Raw genomic sequence first — 24,272 nt, forward strand, 5'->3', positions numbered from 1 at the left:
TTCATTAAGACTTACAGCTACAGAGGCCACGCCTCCTTCATTAAGACTCACAGCTACAGAGGCCACACCTCCTTTATTAAGACTGACAGGTATAGAGGCCACGCCTCCTTCACAGAGACTGAAAGCTACAGAGGCCACACCTCCTTCACTGAGACTGACAGGTACAGAGGCCACACCTCCTTCACTAAGACTGACAGGTACAAAAGCCACGCCTAATTCACGGAGACTGACACAGAAGACACACTATGTCTAAGTAAAGTCACAGTAAAAATACATTCCACACCATCTATACTGAGACTGACACCTAGGCCACACCTCCTTGACTGAGACTGACACATAGGCCACGCCTCCTTGACTGAGACTGACACCTAGGCCACGCCTCCTTGACTGAGGCTGACACCTAGGCCACGCCTCCTTGACTTAGCTGTGTTTAAACGGTTTACTTGCTGTGTGTCTCGCAGCTCCTGTCGTGTATCACCGTGTCCTTGACAATACAATGTGAATTCTTTATTGCTCTATTCACTGTGTGGAAACCTCCCTCATTAACATGCTGTAGCTTCAGCTTCAGCTTCTCCCCGACGTCTCCACATTTCATTTCATTACCACATGCGGGGGTTAAAAGGAAAAGCTCAGACAAGCAGGAGTGAGATGAACACAAAATCCACAGACACTCAGAGGAAAAGCGTTAGCCACCTGCTGCCTGAACCGTCTCCTCCACTTCACTACGTCCTCCACACACTGCATGAAGATCTGCTGGAAAATCAGTCCTCACTTCAGACACTGAGAAATAAAATGAGAGGAATAACATTATGATTCATCTGTAAACTATAAATCTACTGAGCGAACGTGTGACAGCAATTCTAAATAAAGAAAGCTAAACTAACACCTGACGGCTAATCTTGAGACAAAGCTAATCTACCGAGTGGAAGCTAATCTAAAGAAGAAAAGAAGGGAAGCTAAATGAAAGAGAGAAAGCTAAAGGCTTTCTCTAGCAAGTAAAAGCTTATCTAGCTGAGATAGCAAAAGCTAACGCTATATTAAACATACACAACAGACAGGGAAGAGAGTGATAACAGCTAGGGGACGTAACCATAGCAACAAATCAGGTGGGGAAGGGGGTGGGGCCAGAAAACTGACTCACTCATTCATTTTCTACCGCTTATCCGAACTTCTCGGGTCACGGGGAGCCTGTGCCTATCTCAGGCGTCATCGGGCATCGAGGCAGGATACACCCTGGACGGAGTGCCAACCCATCACAGGGCACACACACACACTCTCATTCACTCACACACTCACACACTATGGACAATTTCCCAGAGATGCCAATCAACCTACCATGCATGTCTTTGGACCGGGGGAGGAAACCGGAGTACCCAGAGGAAACCCCCGAGGCACGGGGAGAACATGCAAACTCCACACACACACAAGGTGGAGGTGGGAATCGAACCCCCAACCCTGGAGGTGTGAGGCGAACGTGCTAACCACTAAGCCACCGTGCTCCCCTGGCCAAAAAGCTGACTAAATTAAATGTACACACACACACACACACACACACACACACACACACACACACACACCAAATATTCGTTCACAATACAATGTACAAGTGGAAAAACAAGCTTTATGTTCATCGTTTTTGTTCCTTAAAATGTTTTAAATCTGTTTTTTAAAATGAGTTTTTTCTCACGTCTTAAACATTTGCTGTGAGGGATGAGATAAAAATGACTGGAGTCAGCTTTCAGAACGCTTTTGTGTACAACAGAGATAAAAAAAAAAAACCTCTGTGATCTACATCCAGTGTGTGTGTGTGTGTGTGTGTGTGTGTGTGTGTGTGTGTGTGTGTGTGTGTGTGTGTGTGTGTTGAAACCGTGCACAAACACAGCTCATGATTGTTCCAAGCTTGTTTACGTTTTATGAGCTGTCAATCACAATGACGCCTTTTCAATAAATGCAATTAAAATCCTTTGAAGGAAACCACTTCAGGACAAAGGAAAAGTGACAGACGTTTAATAAATAAAGCGCAGACGAGACGAGACGATAATTAACTGTCAACAAATTGCAGCCAAATATTTCTTAATCACCAGGATAAGTCACGCATTTTTAAATGCATGAGTTCTAACACAAGTGTGTGCATGCATGTGTGTGTGTGTGTGTTTGTGTGTGTGTGTGTGTGTTTGTGTGTGTGCGTGTGTGTGTCCGCATGTGTGTCCATGTGTGTGTGTGTGTGTGTGTGTGTACGTGTGTGTCCGTGGGTGTTTGTGTGTGTGTTTGTGTGCGTGTGTGTGTGTCCGTGTGTGTGTCTGTGTGTGTGTTTGTGTGTGTGTGTGTTTGTGTGTGTGCGTGTGTGTGTCCGCATGTGTGTCCATGTGTGTGTGTGTGTGTGTACGTGTGTGTCCGTGTGTGTTTGTGTGTGTCCGTGTGTGTTTGTGTGCGTGTGTTTGTGTGCGTGTGTCCGTGTGTGTGTCCGTGTCCGTGTGTGTGTGTCCATGTGTGTGTCCGCGTGTCTGTGTGTGTTTGTGTGTGTTTGTGTGTGTGCGTGTCCGCGTTTGTGTCCGCGTGTGTGTGTGTGTGTGTGTGTGTGTGTGTGTTCTCTCACGGTGCCCTGTGATTGTCTGGAGTATCCTGGTCTATGGTTTACTCATTATTGCTTATTCAACTCTTTCACACAAAGCGTCTGTACTTACAGTTAGTTTACGCTGTTTTTAGAAATAAATTCAATTCGATTTAGTTTATATTTCTTGCACTTTACACAATTCACATTGTCTCAATGCAGCTTTACAGAAGTATGGAAACAGAAAACAACCTTAAAGCTTAAAGGTGGGGTCTCCAATATTTGAGAAATGCTTCTAAAAACAAAACAAAAATCAAAACAAACGTGTAGCCAATGAGCAGAAAGGGGCGTGTCTTGTCGATATGGGCGGAGAGAGTGTTCAGTGGGCAAGTTGTGGCCTACTGGTTAGAGAGTCTGACTCGTAATCCTAAGGTTGTGAGTTTGAGTCTCGGGCCGGCCACGTCTGAGGTGCCCTTGAGCAAGGCACCGAACCCCCCAACTGCTCCCCGCGCTGCCCACTGCTCCGGGTGTGTGTTCACGGTGTGTGTGTTCACTGTTGTGTGTGTGCACTTTGGACGGGTTAAATGCAGTGAACAAATTCTGAGTATGGGTCACTGAACTTAGCCGTATGTCACGTCACTTTCACATATCTGCCTGCGCGCATATTCACAGGTCGGAGTTTCCCGAGTCGATAACTCCTGAGCTAAACGCTGTTACTACACAAAACGCGGTTGTAGCTGCCTCTCTACATTACTACGATAGAAAAGAGGTGTTATTTGTGTAGTAACAGCGTTTAGCTCAGGAGTTATTGACTCGGGAAACTCCAACCTGTGAATATGTGGCCAACTTCCTGCTCCTTCAGTTCTCTCCAGCGCTGGAAAGCTGATCCTATATTAACACGTCCTACTTCTTGTCCTTATCGTAAGTCTTTCTTCTCTTTCTTTCTTTGTTTTTGTCCTCCATGTCGATGTTAAAATCGCTTTCTGCTAATGTCACACATGCACACTGAACACTCTCTCCACCCATATCGACAAGCCCCGCCCCTTTCTGCTCATTGGCTACACGTTTGTTTTGATTTTTGTTTCGTTTCTCGTCTCGACTCGGTTTTCTGAAGCGTTTCTCAAACGTTTTTAAGGTTAACTATATATTTCTAACTTCAATGTTTTTGTTTTTTTCTTTTTACTGAATCACAAAAGGAAAACGTATCCGCACTGATCGGATTATTCCGTACAGCTCCACAGTGGTGAACAAGGTGAAACACTTATCTAAAGAATTACAGGCACCAGCAGATGTTTCTCTTTATTATCGATTGCCGTATCAGCGAATCCTCGGAGATCAGAGTCATAAGGCCGTTTCCTCCGTGCCGTCTCTCGGAGTCAAAAGTGTACACGAGTCAAATGAGCTTTTTATTCAGTGTATGGAACAAATCAAGCTCAGGCAGCAGCTTGCTGAAGCTTATTTACACAGGTTTGAAGAAATCTTACACTTTCTTTCACGTCAGCTTTTTTTCTTCACCCCGGTGTGTGGTAATGAATCGCTGAGACGTTGAGACGTCAACAAGAAAGCCGGTGTGCTTCAGCTGCATGCTAATGAGTTTAATCTGTATGTTTACTATAGTGCTAAAGAATTCATGCTGTATCATCAAAGACGCGGCGATGCTGATGTTGTGATAAACGGGGAAAAGTTTTTGGATCCTTTCCAAACGAATAATCTTTAATTAACCACGCCACATTTACCTGGAGCACAGACTTGTGGTTTATGTTTTTCTCCTGACGCTAATACCACTGACAGACGAAGCGAATGACACGGATTATATTATTATAGGCCTGTGATATATGAGCAAGCATAAGGATCTGTGTGAGTTTGACAGGGGACAGATTGTGAGGTCTAGATGACTGGGTCAAAATTTACAAAACAAGGTCTTTCTGGTTAGAACTTACCAAACGTGCTCCGATAAGAACATCCGGCGAACCAGTGACATGGTCATGGCTGCCCAAGGCTCATCGACATGCATGAGATGAGAAGGCTGAATTCTGGCTCTGATAGAAATGAGTCAGGTCATACAGAGAATTACAGCTTGCTGTGTATGGAGATCTGTACAGTAGCTGCAGACGGTTTGAGTGACCATGCTGAGTCCTGGATCACATCCAGAGCTCCTACAATGGACACATTTGGCAGACTCCATTATCCAAAGCGACTTGCATTTTCATCCATCTGGACAGCTGAGGGTTAAGGGCCTTGCTCAGGGGCCCAGCTGTGGCGGCTTGTTCTGGGATTCAAACCCCCAAGCTTCGTCCCCTTCATAACTGGTTCATTGAGCAATATTAGGAGAAGGGCTGGTCTAATTAATCACTTTTTTTTGACACCATATGGACGGCTGGTTGTATCTGTGTCACTTACCCAGGAAATAGATGGCACCAGGATGCACAATGGGCAGGAGGCAAGCCGGTGGAGGCAGCGTGATGCTCTGGGCAATGTTTTGCTGACACACCATGGGTCCTGACGTTCATGTGAATGTTACTTTGATATGTAGAACCTACCTAAACACAGATAAAGACCTGATACACCCCTTTATAGTAATCTCAGATCTCAAATTCCACAGGTCTCAATCTGATCATGGTCGTGTGGGACGTGTTGAACAAGCCAGTCTGATCCATGCAGGCTCCACCTTACAGTTTACAGGACTTGCTGTTAATATGTCTTGGGGCCAGAAACCACAGCTTGCCTACAGAGGTCTTGTGGAGTCCATGTTTTATATTACTGCTGAATTTGGATTGGATTTATTAATGAAGAAGAAGAAAACCTTTGTAAAAGCACCTGCACTTAGACATTAATAGCCTCCTATTCCATTGTGCCTAGCATTATTTTCTCTTGAGGATTAAAACACATTACCACAAACACACACACACACACACACACACACACACACACACACACACACACACACACACACACACAGCAGAACAGAAACATCTGTTCCTGCTGCCTTGTTGTAACACACGAGGTCATTAGCATGTGAAACTTTCCCCTCGAAATGCCTACTTCGCCCTTGACAGAGCTAATTAAGGGATTTATTAATTAGCAGCGCTGAGTCGCAGATCGTTGGCTCTGCTGGGGTTTTCACGCTCGAGCCCCAGAGCGGCTGTACCCTCTCCGATTAATAATTAGCAAAACAGAACAAAAGTTTAAGTTACAGCAGGGGTCCCGATTAGCGTGTTAGCCTGCACTCGGGCTGCACCGTTTCCCCAGTTTATTTCCATCATGACATGTTGTAAGGATTCTAATCAGGTGGTGCTGCATGTAGTGTTAAATATGCAGCGTGTCGCGAGTCGATGCGGATGGCCGTACTCTACGGCGAGCTCTACAGAAGGTGTGTGAATGGATTTTTAAAGAAGAAGAGGAAGAAGAGGAACCTCTCACAGAGTTCATTAGAAAAACAACACTTGGAGTTACATCGAGACTCATTCATCAAACCGGATACTAAGGAGTTTATTCGATATTCCTGAAAATCGCATTAACTGCGAAAAGTTACTCTGTTGCATTTCACACAGTGTGTTTGTACATTTCCATATTAAATCATTAATGATCTAAACTGCGTTTTTTCTCTTCATCTTCGTAATAAATGTTTTGTAAAAATTCACCATTTCAGATTATTGCCATGAGAGAAAGAGATTGTAGAGAAGTTGTTAATTTGTTGCACCTTTGTTTGGATTAATATTAAGTAGTTTATTATAAGTAAATAAATGTATTGTGTAAATAAAAATATGACTGTTATTGTGGGTTAAGTACAAATTTTAATTTGCTCTCGGTTTTATGTAAATGTTATTGTGGGTGTGGCCAAATAAAATATGATTGTGGGTGTGACCAAATGGAAACGGTATTGTAGGGGTAGCTAAATGTAAATGCCATTATGGGCGTGGCTAAATGCAATCGCTGTTACGGGTGTGGCTAAACGTTTCTGTTATCGTGGCCGTGGCTACATGCAAATTGTATTGTGGGTGTGGCCAAATGTATATGTTCTAATTAAATGTACATAAAATGTAAAAGTCCCTGATCATTTATAGCCTTGTCAGAGGCTCATGCAAATCAGCAAGACGTTAGCAAGCGATATTTCTTTATCAAAAACCTAAACAATACTCGATGTGTAAAAATGTTCCCGTGAACTAAAAATCCCCACCTCAGTTTTCAGCATATTTTCTTCCTGAATAGGATTAATATGAATCAGCAGCAATTTACTAGGTGCATTAAAATCACAGCTGATTTACATTTAGCCCCGCCCACAAAACTCCATTAAAGCCATCAGCTGAGGTCTTCATCTCTTACATGGAAATTTACACAAACTCAACGATGTTCTCAAAGGTGTGATAAATGTACACACACACACACACACACACACACACACACTCCAGACTGGTTGTCCATAGCAGCTTCCTGAGTTCTAATGCATCTCATCCCACAGCACTCTGGATTTCTGGATTCTAATTGGTCGGAAGGTCCTAATTGATTTTCTACGGTTTCTATAGTAACAGCTGATTCACTTCATTTAATAAAAAATTAGTGTTGATGATTTGAAGAGTTCTATCAGGAGAAATGTGTTTATGTATCACGTATGAAAGGAGTCTGCAGTGTCAGGGACGAAGCTGGAAGTTTAGGAAACTTCTTTCCAGTTTCTCAGTAACATGACAAGCCGCGTGTTTCTCGTCTTGTTAAATGACCTCGAGAGGTAATAAAGAAAAGCTTCTGAGGGAACGGCCCTTCATAACCGCTATAACGTAAGCGACAACAGGGACTGACTTGTTTCCACGTCATTTAACGTAAATAAAAACAGACAAAATGTATGACGTCGTTCTTCAAATCACTGTGGAATTGGACGACTCCTGTTTAGTTTGATTCCGTGTCCTTTATAGACTCACAACCTGAAAGATTAAGAGACAGAAAAAAAAAGGAAAAATCTAAAACAATGTCAGAGAGACTTCCTTTGAGAAGACATGAATAATAAAGAACAAAGGCGGAGGTTTTACGTGGATGCCACACAGAATCAAGATGTAGTGCTTGAAGTCCTTGAAGATTTACTAAAAGTCATTTCAGTTTTCTCATAAACACACACACACACACACACACACACTCACACACACACACACACACACATTCTGAGTGCCACGTCAGTGCAGAGACGCCTCGCCTAGCTTCATGTTTGTGAATTATTGCTCAACGTTACTTTCTGGCAAAAAAAGCAGAATAAAAATCGTCCTAATTTCCCACACAACAGGAAGCAAAAATGCTGGAGGCGTGTTTGATAAATTCAGAAACTCAAACGTTTCCATTTCAATTTGCTGAATAGTGAAATGGAGTTAAACAGAGATGGAGAAGCCTGGAGAAGAGAAAGCTCAGAGCCGGAGCGTTCGCACTGTATACGGCAGAAGACACCGCGCTGTGATGGTGGCACGGACAGGGGGGTGCCAATACTTATGACGAGCTGTTAGAACTAACGCTGCTTTCAGAAACTTGAGACGGTTTAATATGATCTTGATATCGGACAAATCGTCATTCTGCATTTTTCTGCTACAACGTTTCTACAAAATAATCACTAATTACTTTCCAGATATTTGATATTTATCATATTTCAAACATTTTTTATTTTTTTATTTTATTTTTTTTACTAAAATCAGTTCAATATTTATAATTATAGTTCCTTTTTTTTTCTGTAAAATTTGGACATTATGAATAAACAGTTCTCCTATTTATCTAGTTCTATTTAAATAGTTTTATTTATTTATTTATTTATTTATTTATTCATTCATTTATTTTAATAATAGATTTGATGCACTAGTTTTATTCATATTCCATTATTACGCATGATTTTTAGAAATGGGCCAAATTTAAATTGGTATAAAATGGAAAGTACTAAAAAAAACCAACCAAAAAAAAAAAAAACAACGATAATTCTTTTTCATTACGCTGGTTGCTTAGCAACAGAAACCCAGTAAAAACCCGAACGACACGTGAAAACCTAATCTCAGGTTAAAACCAGGACGTAGAAACACTTAAACAGGTGAAAATGGCTCTGTAGGTTATCGCCAGGCAGCAAGAGACGAGTCGGTATTTAAAGCGGAGGTTTATCACCGTGCTGGATTCATCCAATCAGGATCGTTTATGTATGAATATGTAAATTAGAGAAGGTTGCAGCAGGGTTTAGTGTGACAGGATGAAGGTGATATGATGAAGAGTCACCAGGGACAGTTGGAGCATCGCACCTTATAGTAGAGTCAGATCTATATCTCTATAGAAATAATTCTAAATTATAGTGGTTAGCACGTTCGCCTCACACCGCCAGGATTGGGGTTCGATTCCCACCTCCCGTGCCTCGGGGGTTTCCTCCGGGTACTCCGGTTTCCTCCCCCGGTCCAAAGACATGCATGGTAGGTTGATTGGCATCTCTGGAAAATTGTCCGTAGTGTGTGTGTGTGTGTGTGAGTGAATGAGAGTGTGTGTGTGTCCTGTGATGGGTTGGCACTCCGTCCAGGGTGTATCCTGCCTCGATGCCCGATGACGCCTGAGATAGGCACAGGCTCCCTGTGACCTGTTTTTAACCATCTTCACCAAGTGTGTCAATAATTCCGGAGCGGATTATATATATATATACCATACGGTGCGTACAGAGTGTGGTCCATAATTATTGGCACCCTCGTCAACACGTCCGTTGGGTTGTATTTGACTCGTCGTGAGCAGTTTTGCTTACTCAGAATTCTCTCAGCTCTAAAGTGTCATGTTTAAAACAGATGCCGCATAAGAATTTTTATCCATTTCTAGTTGCCCGATGTCTCGGAACATCTACGAGACGAATGTTCTGACTGTGTAGAATATTACAGATAACAACAGCTATAAACATTTCACTCGGCAGATTTTGTTCATGACACAAAGCATAAACGATTTGGGGATTTATTTTTCCTTCCTGTCGGTCTCACATCATTCGGCTGACTTCAGCTAACACGTTTCTCTCTTTTCACTTCCTGACAAAGGAAATCTTCATCTGAGGGAAATTTAGGGCTGAAAACATCTTCACATCTCCTTCAGTCATTAGGAAGTAAACAGGCTTTTAGGAGGTGCACACAGAAACTCCACCGACACACAGAACACTGAGGTGGTGCTAAATAATCATTAGACAGAATCTAATCTCAGGTCCAAGTCTCCAGAGCAGGTGACATTTCTGCAGCTCTACAGCTTTGTGCTTTGGCTCTGTTTGAGTCTCACGGCTCACTTTAGCAGCTCATGTCTGTGATGAAACACGTGACATGTTTTATTCAGTTCCTGCAGTTTTATAACTAACTGTCTGTGTGGAGTTCACTGGGGGCTGTCTCACACGTACACCTGTCTCACACTTACACCTGTCTCACACTTACACCTGTCTCACACTTACACCTGTCTCTCACACTTACACCTGTCTCACACTTACACCTGTCTCACACTTACACCTGTCTCTCACTTACACCTGTCTCTCACATGTACACCTGTCTCACACTTACACCTGTCTCACACTTACACCTGTCTCTCACTTACACCTGTCTCTCACACTTACACCTGTCTCACACTTACACCTGTCTCACACTTACACCTGTCTCACACTTACATCTGTCTCTCACTTACACCTGTCTCACACTTACACCTGTCTCTCACACTTACACCTGTCTCACACTTACACCTGTCTCTCACACTTACACCTGTCTCTCACACTTACACCTCTGTCTCTCACTTACACCTGTCTCTCACACTTACACCTGTCTCTCTCACTTACACCTGTCTCTCTCACTTACACCTGTCTCACACTTACACCTGTCTCACACGTACACCTGTCTCACACGTACACCTGTCTCTCACACTTACACCTGTCTCTCACACTTACACCTGTCTCACACTTACACCTGTCTCTCACACTTACACCTGTCTCTCACACTTACACCTGTCTCTCACACTTACACCTGTCTCTCACACGTACACCTGTCTCACACTTACACCTGTCTCTCACACTTACACCTGTCTCTCACACTTACACCTGTCTCACTCACTTACACCTGTCTCTCACACTAACACCTGTCTTGCACGTTAACACCTGTCTCACACACTAACACCTGTCTCACACACTAACACCAGTCTTACACCTGTCTGACACTAACACCTGTCTCACACATTAAGACCTGTCTTACACATTAACATCTGTCTTACACACTAACACCTGTCTCACATTAACACCAGGCTCACACACTAACACTTGTCTTAAACCCTAATGCCTGTCTCACACACTCCTGACCTGTCTCACACACTTCTGACCTGTTTTACACATGTGATCTGTCTCACACTCATGACATGTCATGCACAAGTGCTGCTGCTTAGGTACATGTAAATTTTTTTTTTCATAAACAGTCAAAAGCTCATAATAATAATAATAATAATAATAATAATAATAATAATAATAATAATAATAATAGTTTTGGAGTCTTCCTTACTTGAGTGGAAGCTATTTTGCAGGTTTCCTCTCACATTTAAGTGCGACAGTGCTGCTCCTCCTCTCATGGTGCTGAGGTTGATTATTATGTGATGGTGTAATTATAACGTGACATCTCACCACTGCGCATCTGGCTTCCTTCCAGCAGAGGAACCTGTTGAGACTGTCATTATCGGGGTAATTCAGGTTAATGTCAGGAGATAATGAGGCTTGTTTCAGCTTTCGCAGTAAATGAGCCATGTCAAGCAAACGTGGCCTCGCTTTCTGAGACGTTTACTAAAAATGATACAGAGATAAAAAAATAATAACTTAGCCTTGATTTATTGCTAATTGCGGTGTTTATCAGGAGCCTCATCAGACATGCATGGAGATGACTTTATCATGACATCACTGATTACACTTTGGCCCTCACTAACCACCTGTGGAATTATTTAAGACTAGCTTGGTTATTAAGGGATCCTAAGGGGTGAGCTCTGTGCACAGAACCAATTCCAGCTTACTAAAAGTTTTTGCCCCTGACTAATCAGTGATACAATTGTACGACCGTCCTTGGGATTAAAACCTCTTAAATGTCGATTTAATTTTATCGTTAATTATTTTTCCGTTACAGCCCTCACTGCGTTTGTCTTTTATTCCCCTCCTTTATAATAAGACGGCACTTTTACATTTTTAAAAAAATTATCTCATATTTTCGCACTGACACTGGAGACGTGTCTTTAATGAAATCTCGGCACCGATGGCTTTAATTAAGGAAAGTAAAGTACAATGAGACTAAATCCAAACATGGGACAAATCCAACATAAGTAACAAAACATAACAATGACATTTGAACCTGACACTCACAAAACAATGACTGATAAACACAGATACAAAAGAGTTGATATATACAGTATAAAAAGTCTTGGCCCCCTTCCTGATTTTTTTTTTTATTTTTTATTTTTTGCACATTTGTCACTCTTTAATGTTCCAGATCATCAAACGAATTTAATTATTAGTCAAAGATAACAGAAGTAAACACAACATGCAGTTTTTAAATGAAGGTTTTTATTATTAAGGGAAAACAAAGTCCAAACCCACATGTCCCTGTGTCAAAAAGTGTTTGCCCCCTAAACCTAATAACTGGTTGGTCCTCCCTTAGCAGCAAGAACTGCAATCGTGCGTTTGCGATAACTTGCATTGAGTCTGTTACAGCCGAGGCTGTGGGGGGATTTTGGTCCACTCATCTTTGCAGAATTGTTGTAATTCAGCCACATTGGAGGGTTTCGAGCATAAACCACCTTTTTAAGGTCCTGCCACAGCATCTCAATAGGATTCAGGTCAACTCCAATGTCTTTATTTTGTCTTTCTTCAGCCATTCAGAGGTGGACTTACTGATCAATGTCCCAAATTAGCTTCAGCTTGAGGTCACGAACAGATGGCCGCACTTTGTCCTTCAGGATGTTTTGGTAGACAGCAGAATTCATGGTTCCATGAGTTTATCACAGCAATTCTTCCAGGTCCTGAAGCAGTAAAACAGCCCCAAACCATCACACTACCACCACCATGTTTTACTGTTGGTATGATGTTCTTTTTTCTGAGATGCAGTGTTACGTTTACACCAGATGTAATGGGACACACACCTTCCGAAAAGTTCAACTTTTGTCTCATCAGTCCTGCACTGCCGAGTCTGGACTGCTGAGTCATCTACAAAATGGGATGAGATTTTTCAGTGGGAAGGTTGAGAGCAAAAGTAACGTGTCAGAAGATCAAAATGAAGCTTTTGGTAGAGGATTAAGCTCATGATACAGCTGGAATGGGATTCTCTGAGCAGTACCTTGCTCAAGGGCACAACAGTCGCGCTGGGATTTGAACTCCTGACCTTTGGATTAGTAATACATAATCACTGAGCGACCACATAATGAGTTCAGCACAACCATCGTTAGTAAAAGAAATTGCGCATTAATATTACAGTGGTGCATCTCGGTCCATCATTATCGGCCCTTATCCAGAGTGATTCATCAAGACTGGTCTGTTCACTAGGACACAGGCTAAGAAAAAATTCAGTCGAAAATCTCTTTTGGGAGGAATTTTTGAATTATATGTAAACAAAACGGAAAAAATAAATAAACGCTACGCTAATTATTTCAAGAAGAGGTTGATCTTCAACCACTGTTTAAAGACAATTGGCTAGTGGAACATCTTAACCCTAACCCTAACCCTAACCCTAACCCTAACCCTTACCCTAACCCTAACCCTAACCCTAAGTTCATTCCACCATCTCGGTGCCAGAAGAAAGAAGAATCTAGTACCCTGAAGATAACGGTACCAGGCGAGCAGTGCTCGAAGATCAGAAGGAGCGAGCTGCATCTGTACTGTACAGCTTCCAGAAGCCAGCGGAGGGAATGCAGCAATTACACACTTCATTATAACCGCATTATGAAAAAATTGTATAACGAAGTGCAAATACACAGCAAAGTGAGACGAGTGCAAAATAAACTGAGTGCATGATAAACAGAAAGCCAAACTATTTTCTGTCACTCCGAGCCTTAATAAGTATAGATTTATAATATAGGACTGCTGTAACAGTTAAACATCGTGTTACATCATTGACATCCGCAATGTAATTTAATGTCAGTGAATGAAAAACAAAGGAATATTCCTCGCACTGAATCCAGTCTTTTTGGAAAATAACTAACATGCTAACACAAGCACGGTTGTTCCAATATCTCGAATTAAAAACTTAAATCCAGTGTTGTGCTAATTACTAAGAAAAATGCTTTACTGTTAGAAGTAACTTATTAGTTATTGTTCCCATTATTGCCCTTTTATGCGTTATGGTCTATAAAACACAACACTGTTTGCTGATCTGTCCCTGGCTAACAGTCCGGTTAAAATCTAGTCGCTGTTGTTTTGTTGGAGGGGCTTGACTCACTCCGAGTGTGTCCGCCGACACAGTGTTAGCTTCTAGCTTCGTCGAGGCGCGTAGTTTCTGGAGGTGCTTCGACAGATTGGAGTTGCTGTTCATGGCAGTAGATCGGACCTTCGAACCAGAAAGACACAGCTTACATTTGACTAAAAGGTTTTTGTCTTTATGCTCAATTAAAGTTAAATAATGAGCAAATTTCCACTTTGAGAAACTCGTCTTGCTCTCGCCTCGTCGACTCGCCGTTACTGCCGCACGTACTTGAATAAACGGAAACACGCCCACGGCACGGCGTCTTCGTGTTTACAGGTCGGCGTCCACCGATCCTACAATGCGTCGCTGCTGTAAACAGGTTAGTCTGTAGGCTACACTTCAGTCTAAACGAATTCATTTAAAAAAGTAGACAAACGCACCGTATGGTAATGGTAACAGAGTTAATTTATTGTAAGTAATGCGTTAGAGTATTAGTTACTGTTAAAAGTATCTGCGTTACGGTAACACGTTACTGCCCAACACTGCTTAAATCTAACATTTAAAAGTATTTAGTAAACTAGAAAATCTACAAGTCTGGAAGACAAAACAGAACTTGTGGAGTATTTGAAGGTGATATGAGAGGTTTAACAATAAACCGCAATTATACAAGTGGGTTTGTGTAAGTGTTTCATGTAAATTTTGGTGCAAGACAAAGAATAACACGTACCAATCATCGTGGCTTTTCTGAATGTGATCGTCGCAATACGGCGGTAAACACATGCAAATGCAGCTAGATTTATACATAAGGTGTCAAAGGAATAAGCAATCAGTGGAACATAAACAAAAGCAGTTTAAGCAAACACTAGGTACAAGGCTGTGGGTTTCAGGACAACAAACACAATGTGGCATCACCAGTTAAAGACACGAGTTAAATAGTGTAACACTAATGAGACAATACAAAATGAGTATGACCAGAGGGAAGTGGAACAAACCCAAAAAAATTTATATAAGCAGAAGGTTGTCTTCTGGTGGTCTAGAGGATTGTCCAGGGTAACCATGACACTGACAACGTTAAAGCTGTACTCACAATGTATTTAATACAAAACAAAAAGGACATTTTGACTATCTTTAACCACTTTTAAGTAACCCAACATGTTCCTTAGGGGTCAAAACCCCTAGTTTGGGAACCTGAGTGTTCTACACTGTCAGGCAATTACGGTCCCAAGCTTTGGACTTAGTGGTCCAGCATGGTGAAGTTTCCATGCAGACAGAGTTATATCAGATGATATAGATTATATTAGCACCTACTCAAATAGACTCTTCCCCGGTGCCCCTCAAGGGGCAGTACTTGGTCCGCTGTGCCATCAAATTTTAAGAGAGATCTGAGTAATGAACCACTGAAACTCAGCACATATGCAGTGACTCAGCTGTTTGGATATCTAGGGGATGTTCATTTCACCACCTCGATGCCAAAACAAACAAGACTCTTGGTAAGTACATTCCTTGAGAAGCCATGAGAGATGGTGGTAGCGGTCGAGATCAGTTGGAGCGAGGTGCAGTGCGAGGAGTGTTAAGAGCGCTAAGGTTAGAAGGTCCTAGTCCATTTTGGTCCTCTGTACCATTAAATTTACTGAGTAGTGAACCACTAAAGCTCAGTACATACAGTACAGTATGTAGGTATTAAAGCCAATGATATCATCAATGTATTGGAAAAGAAGTGTAAGAAATTTGCATCAGGAAATCACTCAAGAAACAGTGAGCTACAAGACACAGGAGTGACAAAACAAGGTTATAGTAATCTTGGTGTTAGATGAAATGAGGGTTGTAGAATAAATCACAGCAACCAGACAACAAATTGGTCATTTTCATGCAAATGTATTGTAAATATATAGAAGGTGAAGCTGTAGGAGTGGCAGCAATCAGAGCGAGTACGGAAGAAGCCTAAAAATATATACTGTTAACCCATAATTATATCAAAGAAAGAAAAATGAAAGAAAACACAAAATGGAAATATAACGACGGGAGAAAATAACATGGTGCTCAAAACTAATGGCACCCCTACAGTTTCCAGACATAGGATGACATTATCCGGTATCAGAGAGGTCAGATTTAATTTGGAGGTACAAAAAAACATTCAGATTCATTCATTCACTACCACTTATACAAACTTCTCGGGTTACTGTGCCTATCTCAGGCGTCATCGGGCATCGAGGCAGGATACACCCTGGACGGAGTGCCAACCCATCACAGGGCACACACACTCTCATTCACTCACACACTCACACACTACGGACAATTTTCCAGAGATGCCAATCAACCTACCATGCATGTCTTTGGACCGGGGGAGGAAACCGGAGTACCCGGAGGAAACCCCCGAGGCACGGGGAGAACATGCAAACTCCACACACACAAGGCGGAGGCGGGAAACGAACCCCCAACCCTGGAGGTGTGAGGTGAACGTGCTAACCAATAAGCCACTGTGCCCCCGACATTCAGATTATATACAGGAAATAACATAGAGGAATACACTTCTGATTTTAAGGTTACCAAGTGCCACCACTGCCAAGGGGCTACTTCTGCATCCTTGAGCAAGACCCTTATCCCTCAACCTGTCAGGAGTACACATGAGATAGATATAAGTCACATTGTTAAGGACATTGTTCATTATTACATGTGACATGCAGAGTCTGGGTCCATTCCAGTTCTTATTCTTCTAAACATGTCCAGGGACATCACAATCCTCTGAAGACATCTACAAAGGAACGCTTCATTCTACTCATGCATTATCTTGGTATTAAATCTGAAGCAGATAAAGATCTTAAAATAAGCTCTGAGAGTAAAATATATCAAATACGAGTGGATTCTTTTCTAGAGGAAGAAACACAAACATATAAACTATATAGGAGTGTATTAATCTATTTATAGAAGACTTAACTACAATAGGATAGGTTTAGAGTAATTATAGTAAAGATTATGGCAGTCATGGCTTAAGGGTTAGAGAGTCTGACTCGTAACCCGAAGGTTGTGGGTTCGAGTCTCGGGCCGGTCACAACTGAGGCACCGAATCCCCCCGCAACTGCTACCCGGGTGCCGCAGTATAAATGGCTTGGCTGCCCACTGCTCCGAGTGTGTGTTCACAGTGTGTGTGTTCACTGCTGTGTGTGTGCACTTTGGATGGGTTAAGTGCAGAGAACAAATTCTGAGTATTTAGCCGTATGTCACGTCACTATTTATACGGCATATAGACAGATTCATCAGGCTCAGCTCTCCTGCTGAAATGGCTTTATCACAAAGGTGTTGTCAGGTGTAACATGTGCCATGCTGTTTCTTTTTCTCACACATGATAGCGTAGAAGAAAAAGTCCAGACAGAGAGAAATAGAGAGAGAGAGAGAGACAGAGAGGGTACATAATATATATGACGTGTATAATGGCTTGCTGTTGTCAGTTGAGTTAATGAAGCTACAAAGATTAATTATGAGTTCTGCTTTATCAAACACCCACACAAGGCAGAAATATGGCGTCTCATTAAAATATCCAATTACCAAGCTGGCAGAAGTACAACAGTACCTCCGTCCCTTCATCCTTCCCTTTCTCCCTCCCTCCCTGTGTCCCTGTCTCTCTCTGTCTATGTCCCTCTTTTTCTTGACAGCCTCTGTACTTTCTCCTGCAGATGAGGATGTGCTGTACCCTCCTCCAATTACATCTACATTTATTCTTTTGGCAGGCAATTTTATCCAAAGTGACTAACAAATGAAGCAGTAAACAATCCCAGCATTTAGCCCTGTGCTAAGCTGACAGGGAAAATGGGGAGAAAAAAGTCGGCCGGTTTGTTCCGTATCACGAAAACACCAGTGAATAGAGTCGAGTCGCAGGCCGATTAGCGTGCAGTGTTGACTTGCGGACTGTGGGGAATTTCCATAAGGTTCTTCTGGTTGCTCTCTATGAAGCATCAAGAAATTCATGCGATGAGCTCCAATAAGGGACTAGCATGAAGTGTAGAAGGTCACGGTGCTGCTTGATTAGACATGGTGCTGCATTTGGGATCCACCACAGTGGTCAAGCTGAAATAGGAAGAGAGTCTGGTGTAACTCAGAGCTCAGATAAAACTGTACTTATATCCACTTGGAAATAAATTATGCCTTAACCTAATTCCATTAAATAAAATTAAATGAAAATTCTAATACAATGTAAATATTATTATTATTATTATTATTATTATTATTATTATTAAAGGTGTATATAACGTTCTATGTCATTTTTGTTGCAGTAGCTTTGGGTCATTTGGACACAATCCTTCCTAGTGTTCGGCGTTCCCTATCATTAAAAATTGTTTTTCGTCCATTGTTCTTCCGTGATGAAGCCCTTCGTATGCTTCATATATGCAGTCATAATTGTGGAGACTGTTTCCCTTAAAAGACCAAAGAGGGCTGTAAAGGTTACTAATGACCCTGCTACAAGGGCTCCCACCATCTGTCCCCTTTGGAAGTCTGACAAGTCACCATTTATACTGGCATGCATCCTAGACTAGATATAGTAATGAAAAATAAATAAATAAATAAATAAATAAATAAATAAATAAATAAATGATAATCACAAAACCTGCATTACTTTCAGCACTAATGACCAATCAGAGCACAAGAATGGAAGACTGCCGTAGTATGAAAAAAAAAGGAACTTAAAGGTGCCGTCTCCGATTTTTGAGAAATGCTTCAGAAAACTGAGTCGGGACGACTAACAAAACAAAACAAAAAGACTAACGTGTAGCCAATGAGCAGAAAGGGGCGGGGCTTGTCGATATGGGTGGAGAGAGCGTTCAGTGTGCATGTGTGACATTAGCAGAAAGCGGTTTTAACATCGACATGGAGGATAAAAACAAAGAAAGAAAGAGAAGAAAGACTTACGATAAGGACAAGAAGTAGGACGTGTTAATATAGGATCAGCTTTCCAGCGCTGGAGAGAACTGAAGGAGCAGGAAGTTGGCCACATATTCACAGGTTGGAGTTTCCCGAGTCAATAACTCCTGAGCTAAACACTGTTACTACACAAATAACACCTCTTTTCTATCGTAGTAATGTAGAGAGGCAGCTACAACCGCGTTTTGTGTAGTAACAGCGTTTAGCTCAGGAGTTATCGACTCGGGAAACTCCGACCTGTGAATATGTGGCCGACTTTACTTAAGACGCCGAGGCGCTTTTTTCCTTCTCGATAGGTGAGTAACGTTGGTTTTGCTTTGTTACACAGAACTAATATATGCCTTTGTCCTTTACATGATTATGCTTGTGTGGCATTTTTGCTTGTTTGTTTATCTACAATCGTATTGTTCTTCCCTTCAGCTATGATAAAGACACGTTTCTTTCTGTTAGGTGCCTGGTTTACGTATGTATGAGTGGGCGGAGCTATCGATACAGGGCGGGACCCATTTGGGCTAGGGGCGTGTTTGTTTTGGTGATTTTATATGTCAACATTGGCTTTCAAACATCGGAGACCACAGCTTTAAGAAGACTTTTACATCATTTACAAAGATAAATTTAGCAATGTAAGTGGGATTTATCTCTAACACTAAAAAACGATAAAACGGCATCCGTAAATGTCTCCAAGTTAATTTTAGCTGTTAATTACAGACATTCTCATGTGCTAAGCTGAGGCTATAAGTGTTACTTCACAGACAACGGATCTGAGAAAAGTCAACACTAAAAACATTCAGCGTCTACACACTGATTAACACGTTGTCTCCTTCGGGAAACGCTGTGGCTTCGTTCTTTTTGGAGTTTTTGTATGTTTTTGAATGACCGTTGTTCACTAAATAAAAAACTAATAGAACATGTCTAGAAATGAGAGAGAGGGATTTACATCTAAGCGCTTTTCAAAGCTCTGTCTTTTTAAGCTCTCAGTAATAGCCTTGTCATGACTAGTGCTTTACCGATGTGTCTGAAATGTCACACAATCCTCTTTTGATACCGACATGCTGTCAGATTGTTGTGTTATTATTGTAAATAACCAAAGCTGACAGTCTATTTATTTATGCAGTATTAAAAAAATAATAATTATGGCTGGTGGAGTTAGAATCAATCCACAGAGACTGGAACTAGAAAACAGTCAAACCTCAGAAGGATGCTGGATCTCACAACATAGCTGGTAATTGACTCTTTATAAATATATCTTTAAGCCTCATTTACTGTATGTGTCCTTCCTACTGCATCTCACTGCTGTCAGGTCTACGTCTGGACACATTTTGTCCACTGCAAATGATCCAAAATGTAACTGTACAATTTTTTTCAAGTTCTCACACACCACCCGACTGCTGCGCTCCCTCCACTGGCTTCCAGTAGCTGTTTCACAACACTGATGCTTGCCTACAAAGCAAAAATGGACCGGCTCCATCCTACCTCCTCACACTGCACCTCCCTCAGATCTACTAACTGCTTAACTGGTCCCAACATCTCTCTGGGTAAGACGTATGTATACAGCAAGGTTCTTCTCTATTCTGCACCAAGGTGTTGGCATGAACTTCCAATAGATGTTGGGTTAGGGTTAGGGTTAGGGTTAGTCAATTACTCAATTAATCTCCAAATTATCCACGATATGTATTTAGGGAACTAGAACCTTCTCGCCTTCTCCAGGGTGTCTTACATTATCCATCAATTCCTCCATTCATTTTGCAAATTGTGTATCTTCTGGGTCATGTGGTGCCTGGACAGAGCATCAACACATCACAGGACACAATCACACACTCATTAAACTTGGAGAAGCAAATCAATCTACATGTCTTTGTCTTTAGGATGGGACCCAGAGAAGCTGTAGGAAACCCCTGAAGCAAAGAGAACATATGCAAATTCCACACACACAGCATAGAGCCAGGAATTTTTCCAATCCCAGAGAAGTAAGACAAACCTGTTAACCACTAAGCCACCAGGACACCAGATTCCCTGTAATATCACCAGCATTTTTTTCCTATTAACTGCAAGACAGAGTGGTTAGTGAGCAAACGCTGTAATTGTTGGTAAATTGTAGTAGTATAATAGGAATCAAACACTTGTTGTAGAAAAGGAACCAGCTTTTAATAATCAAGAGCATACTGAGTAATGTGAAAGACATTAAAAAAAAAAAAAAAAGCAAGACCAACCTTAAAGGTGCGGTCTCTGATTTTTGAAAAATGCTTCAGAAAACTGAGTCGGGCCGAATACTTAACAAAAATCAAAACAAAAATCAAACCAATCGTGTAGCCAATGAGCAGAAAGGGGCGGGGCTTGTCAATATGTGGCGGAGAGAGTGTTCGGTGTGCATGTGTGACGTTAGCAGAAAGCGGTTTTAACATCGACATGGAGGATAAAAACAAAGAAAGAAAGAGAAGAAAGACTTACGATAAGGACAAGAAGTAGGACGTGTTAATATAGGATCAGCTTTCCAGCGCTGGAGAGAACTGAAGGAGCAGGAAGTCGGCCACATATTCACAGGTTGGAGTTTCCCGAGTCAATAACTCCTGAGCTAAACGCTGTTACTACACAAATAACACCTCTTTTCTATCGTAGTAATGTAGAGAGGCAGCTACAACCGCGTTTTGTGTAGTAACAGCGTTTAGCTCAGGAGTTATCGACTCGGGAAACTCCGACCTGTGAATATGTGGCCGACTTTACTTAAGACGCTGAGGCGCTTTTTTCCTTCTCGATAGGTGAGTAACGTTGGTTTTGCTTTGTTACACAGAACTAATATATGCCTTTGTCCTTTACATGATTATGCTTGTGTGGCATTTTTGCTTGTTTGTTTATCTACAATCGTATTGTTCTTCCCTTCAGCTATGATAAAGACACGTTTCTTTCCGTTAGTCGCCCGGGTTACGTATGTATGTGTGGGCGGAGCTATCGATACAGGGGTGGGACCCGTTTGGGTTAGGGGCGTGTTTGTTTTGGTGATTTTATATGTCAACATTGGCTTTCAAACATCGGAGACCACAGCTTTAAGGTACATGTAGATTTGTACAGTAGTGAAGTATTTTTCATTACTAGCACAGAATACAGAAGACCACTGCAATTGAACATAAATATTTAAATAGCACTGATGTAGTTTTTACAGAACTAAGTATATTAGGTTTCATGCAGGTATTTAAGCTTATTTTTAAATAATGTGTGTGTGATGTGATGTGTGTGTCAAGTGCCGAATTATTAAAACCAACACAAACAGAGTGATATGATTTAAATGAGACATAAAATATTTAATATGACTTCCTTGTTTATTATTTTCCCCCATATGCTGACATGATTGCAGAACACTCCATGTTTATTTAAGGCAAAGATTATGTCATGATTTAGTGCCTTTCCTGAGTGATCCCTCTGATTTTACACAGAAAGCATGGCCTTAAATGTCAGGTCTGTATTTATTGGTGTAAGACATAAAGACTTCCATGCCTTGTAAATCAGGAGTAAGGACCTGTTGGCTTTAGGGTGGTAAGTGAAGCTCTCAGGAAGGCAGAGTGACATTTATAAGTATCTGGACAGCGTGTAAATGCTTACATGCTTCAGAGCTGGTGGGCCATCCATTCTTTAGCTGATAGGACTGTAGCCCTTGGAATTAGAGGAAAGAGTAACATGTGTAAGAGCTTCTGGGCCTCAGAATGGAAGGTGGTTGGTTTTATGAGCCTGCAGTCCAAAGACTGGGTCCTGAAGCCTGAAGTCCAGGGACTGAGACCAGGAGCCTAAAGTCTTTGGACTGAGGCAAGGAGCCTAAAGTCCTGGGACTGAGGCCAGGAGCCTAAAGTCCTGGGACTGAGACCAGGAGCCTAAAGTCTTGGGACTGAGACCAGGAGCCTGAAGTCCAGGGACTGAGACCAGAAGCCTGAAGTCTTGGGACTGTGACCAGGAGCCTGAAGTCCAGGGACTGTGACCAGGAGCCTGACGTCCAGGGACTGAGACCAGAAGCCTGAAGTCTTGGGACTGTGACCAGGAGCCTGAAGTCCAGGGACTGTGACCAGGAGCCTGAAGTCCAGGGACTGTGACCAGGAGCCTGACGTCCAGGGACTGAGACCAGAAGCCTGAAGTCTTGGGACTGTGACCAGGAGCCTGAAGTCCAGGGACTGTGACCAGGAGCCTGAAGTCCAGGGACTGAGACCAGAAGCCTGAATTCCAAGGACTGAGACCAGGAGCCTGAAGTCCAGGGCCCGTGACCAGGAGCCTGAAGTCCAGGGACTGAGACCAGGAGCCTGAAGTCCAGGGACTGAGACCAGGAGCCTATAGTCTTGAGAATGAGACCAGGAGCCTGAAGTTTTGGGATTGAGACCAGGAGCCTGAGGTTTTGGGATTGAGACCAGGAGCCTGAAGTCCTGGGACTGTGACCAGGAGCCTGAAGTCCTGGGACTGTGACCAGGAGCCTGAGGTCCTGGGACTGTGACCAGGGGCCTGAAGTCCATGGACTGAGACCAGGGGCCTAAAGTCCAGGGACTGAGACCAGGAGCCTATAGTCTTGAGAATGAGACCAGGAGCCTGAAGTTTTGGGATTGAGACCAGGAGCCTGAAGTTTTGGGATTGAGACCAGGAGCCTGAAGTCCTGGGACTATGACCAGGGGCCTGAAGTCCTAAGAGTGGGTCCAAGGCCTGAAAGTGGGAACAGGATTGTCTAATTTATCTTATTTCAGTATGTTTTTATGAACAGTTTGTCCAGACTGCCAAAAATATCGTACTGACCACATTGTACTATAACGCATGAACAACAGAATATACTTTTATATTTGTATTTGTTATATAAATAGTTTAATCTGTGACATCTATACACTCAAGTGACTGGGTTTGTTCCTTTTAGCATTCCAGACCCAAACACACTGTAATATTTTTCTCACTCATTACTCTGAGCTGCCTGTTATTAATGGAACGTCAGCTTCTCTAACCAGACTAATTTGTCTCAATCACTTAATTAGACTCCAGACATACGAGTGACTAGCAGACGATTACGGCGGGATTCAGCGTAATGTCAGGCTGTAATGAGGAGGATGTGTATTTATCCTCACAGGTAACTGTGTTGTGTTGCCCGATCCATCAAAATGACAGACAAATAAATCACACTTTAGAAGTTTGACGCATACTGTACGATGACAAATCTTATTCATCTTGTTTGTCTGACTTTTAGGCTGCTCAAAGTATTGGCACCCTTCTTGTTGTCCATCAATGGAAAAGGATATGTACAGTATACGATAAAAAGATCAAATATCATCCACTTTTCTGGTATCGCAGCAAAAAAAGAGCAAAAGCTTAAGACGCTTCTCTGAGAAACTATTCAGGAAATATCAAAGTCACCTTTGAAATCACTTCTCACTCACTGTTTTTATCGTATCAGACGCAAGCATACAAAAAAACATTTG

General features: G+C 42.1%; 1 protein-coding gene across 1 annotated transcript; it reads right to left on the reverse strand.

The window, feature by feature from the left end:
- Positions 1-22,700: 22,700 nt before the first annotated feature.
- Positions 22,701-23,327, reverse strand: LOC125145711 (kininogen-1a-like). The gene has a single exon (XM_047819785.1). It carries the CDS (start codon positions 23,325-23,327, stop codon positions 22,701-22,703), a length of 627 nt encoding a protein of 208 aa, XP_047675741.1.
- Positions 23,328-24,272: the final 945 nt, after the last annotated feature.

Source organism: Tachysurus fulvidraco, chromosome 10 (genome assembly GCF_022655615.1).
Source record: "Tachysurus fulvidraco isolate hzauxx_2018 chromosome 10, HZAU_PFXX_2.0, whole genome shotgun sequence".
In the NCBI taxonomy this organism is placed as follows: Eukaryota; Metazoa; Chordata; class Actinopteri; order Siluriformes; family Bagridae; genus Tachysurus; species Tachysurus fulvidraco.

Excerpts from the sequence above, each read along its gene's own strand:
- LOC125145711 (XM_047819785.1), bottom strand. The coding sequence starts at position 23,327 with ATGGACTTCAGGCCCCTGGTCACAGTCCCAGGACCTCAGGCTCCTGGT.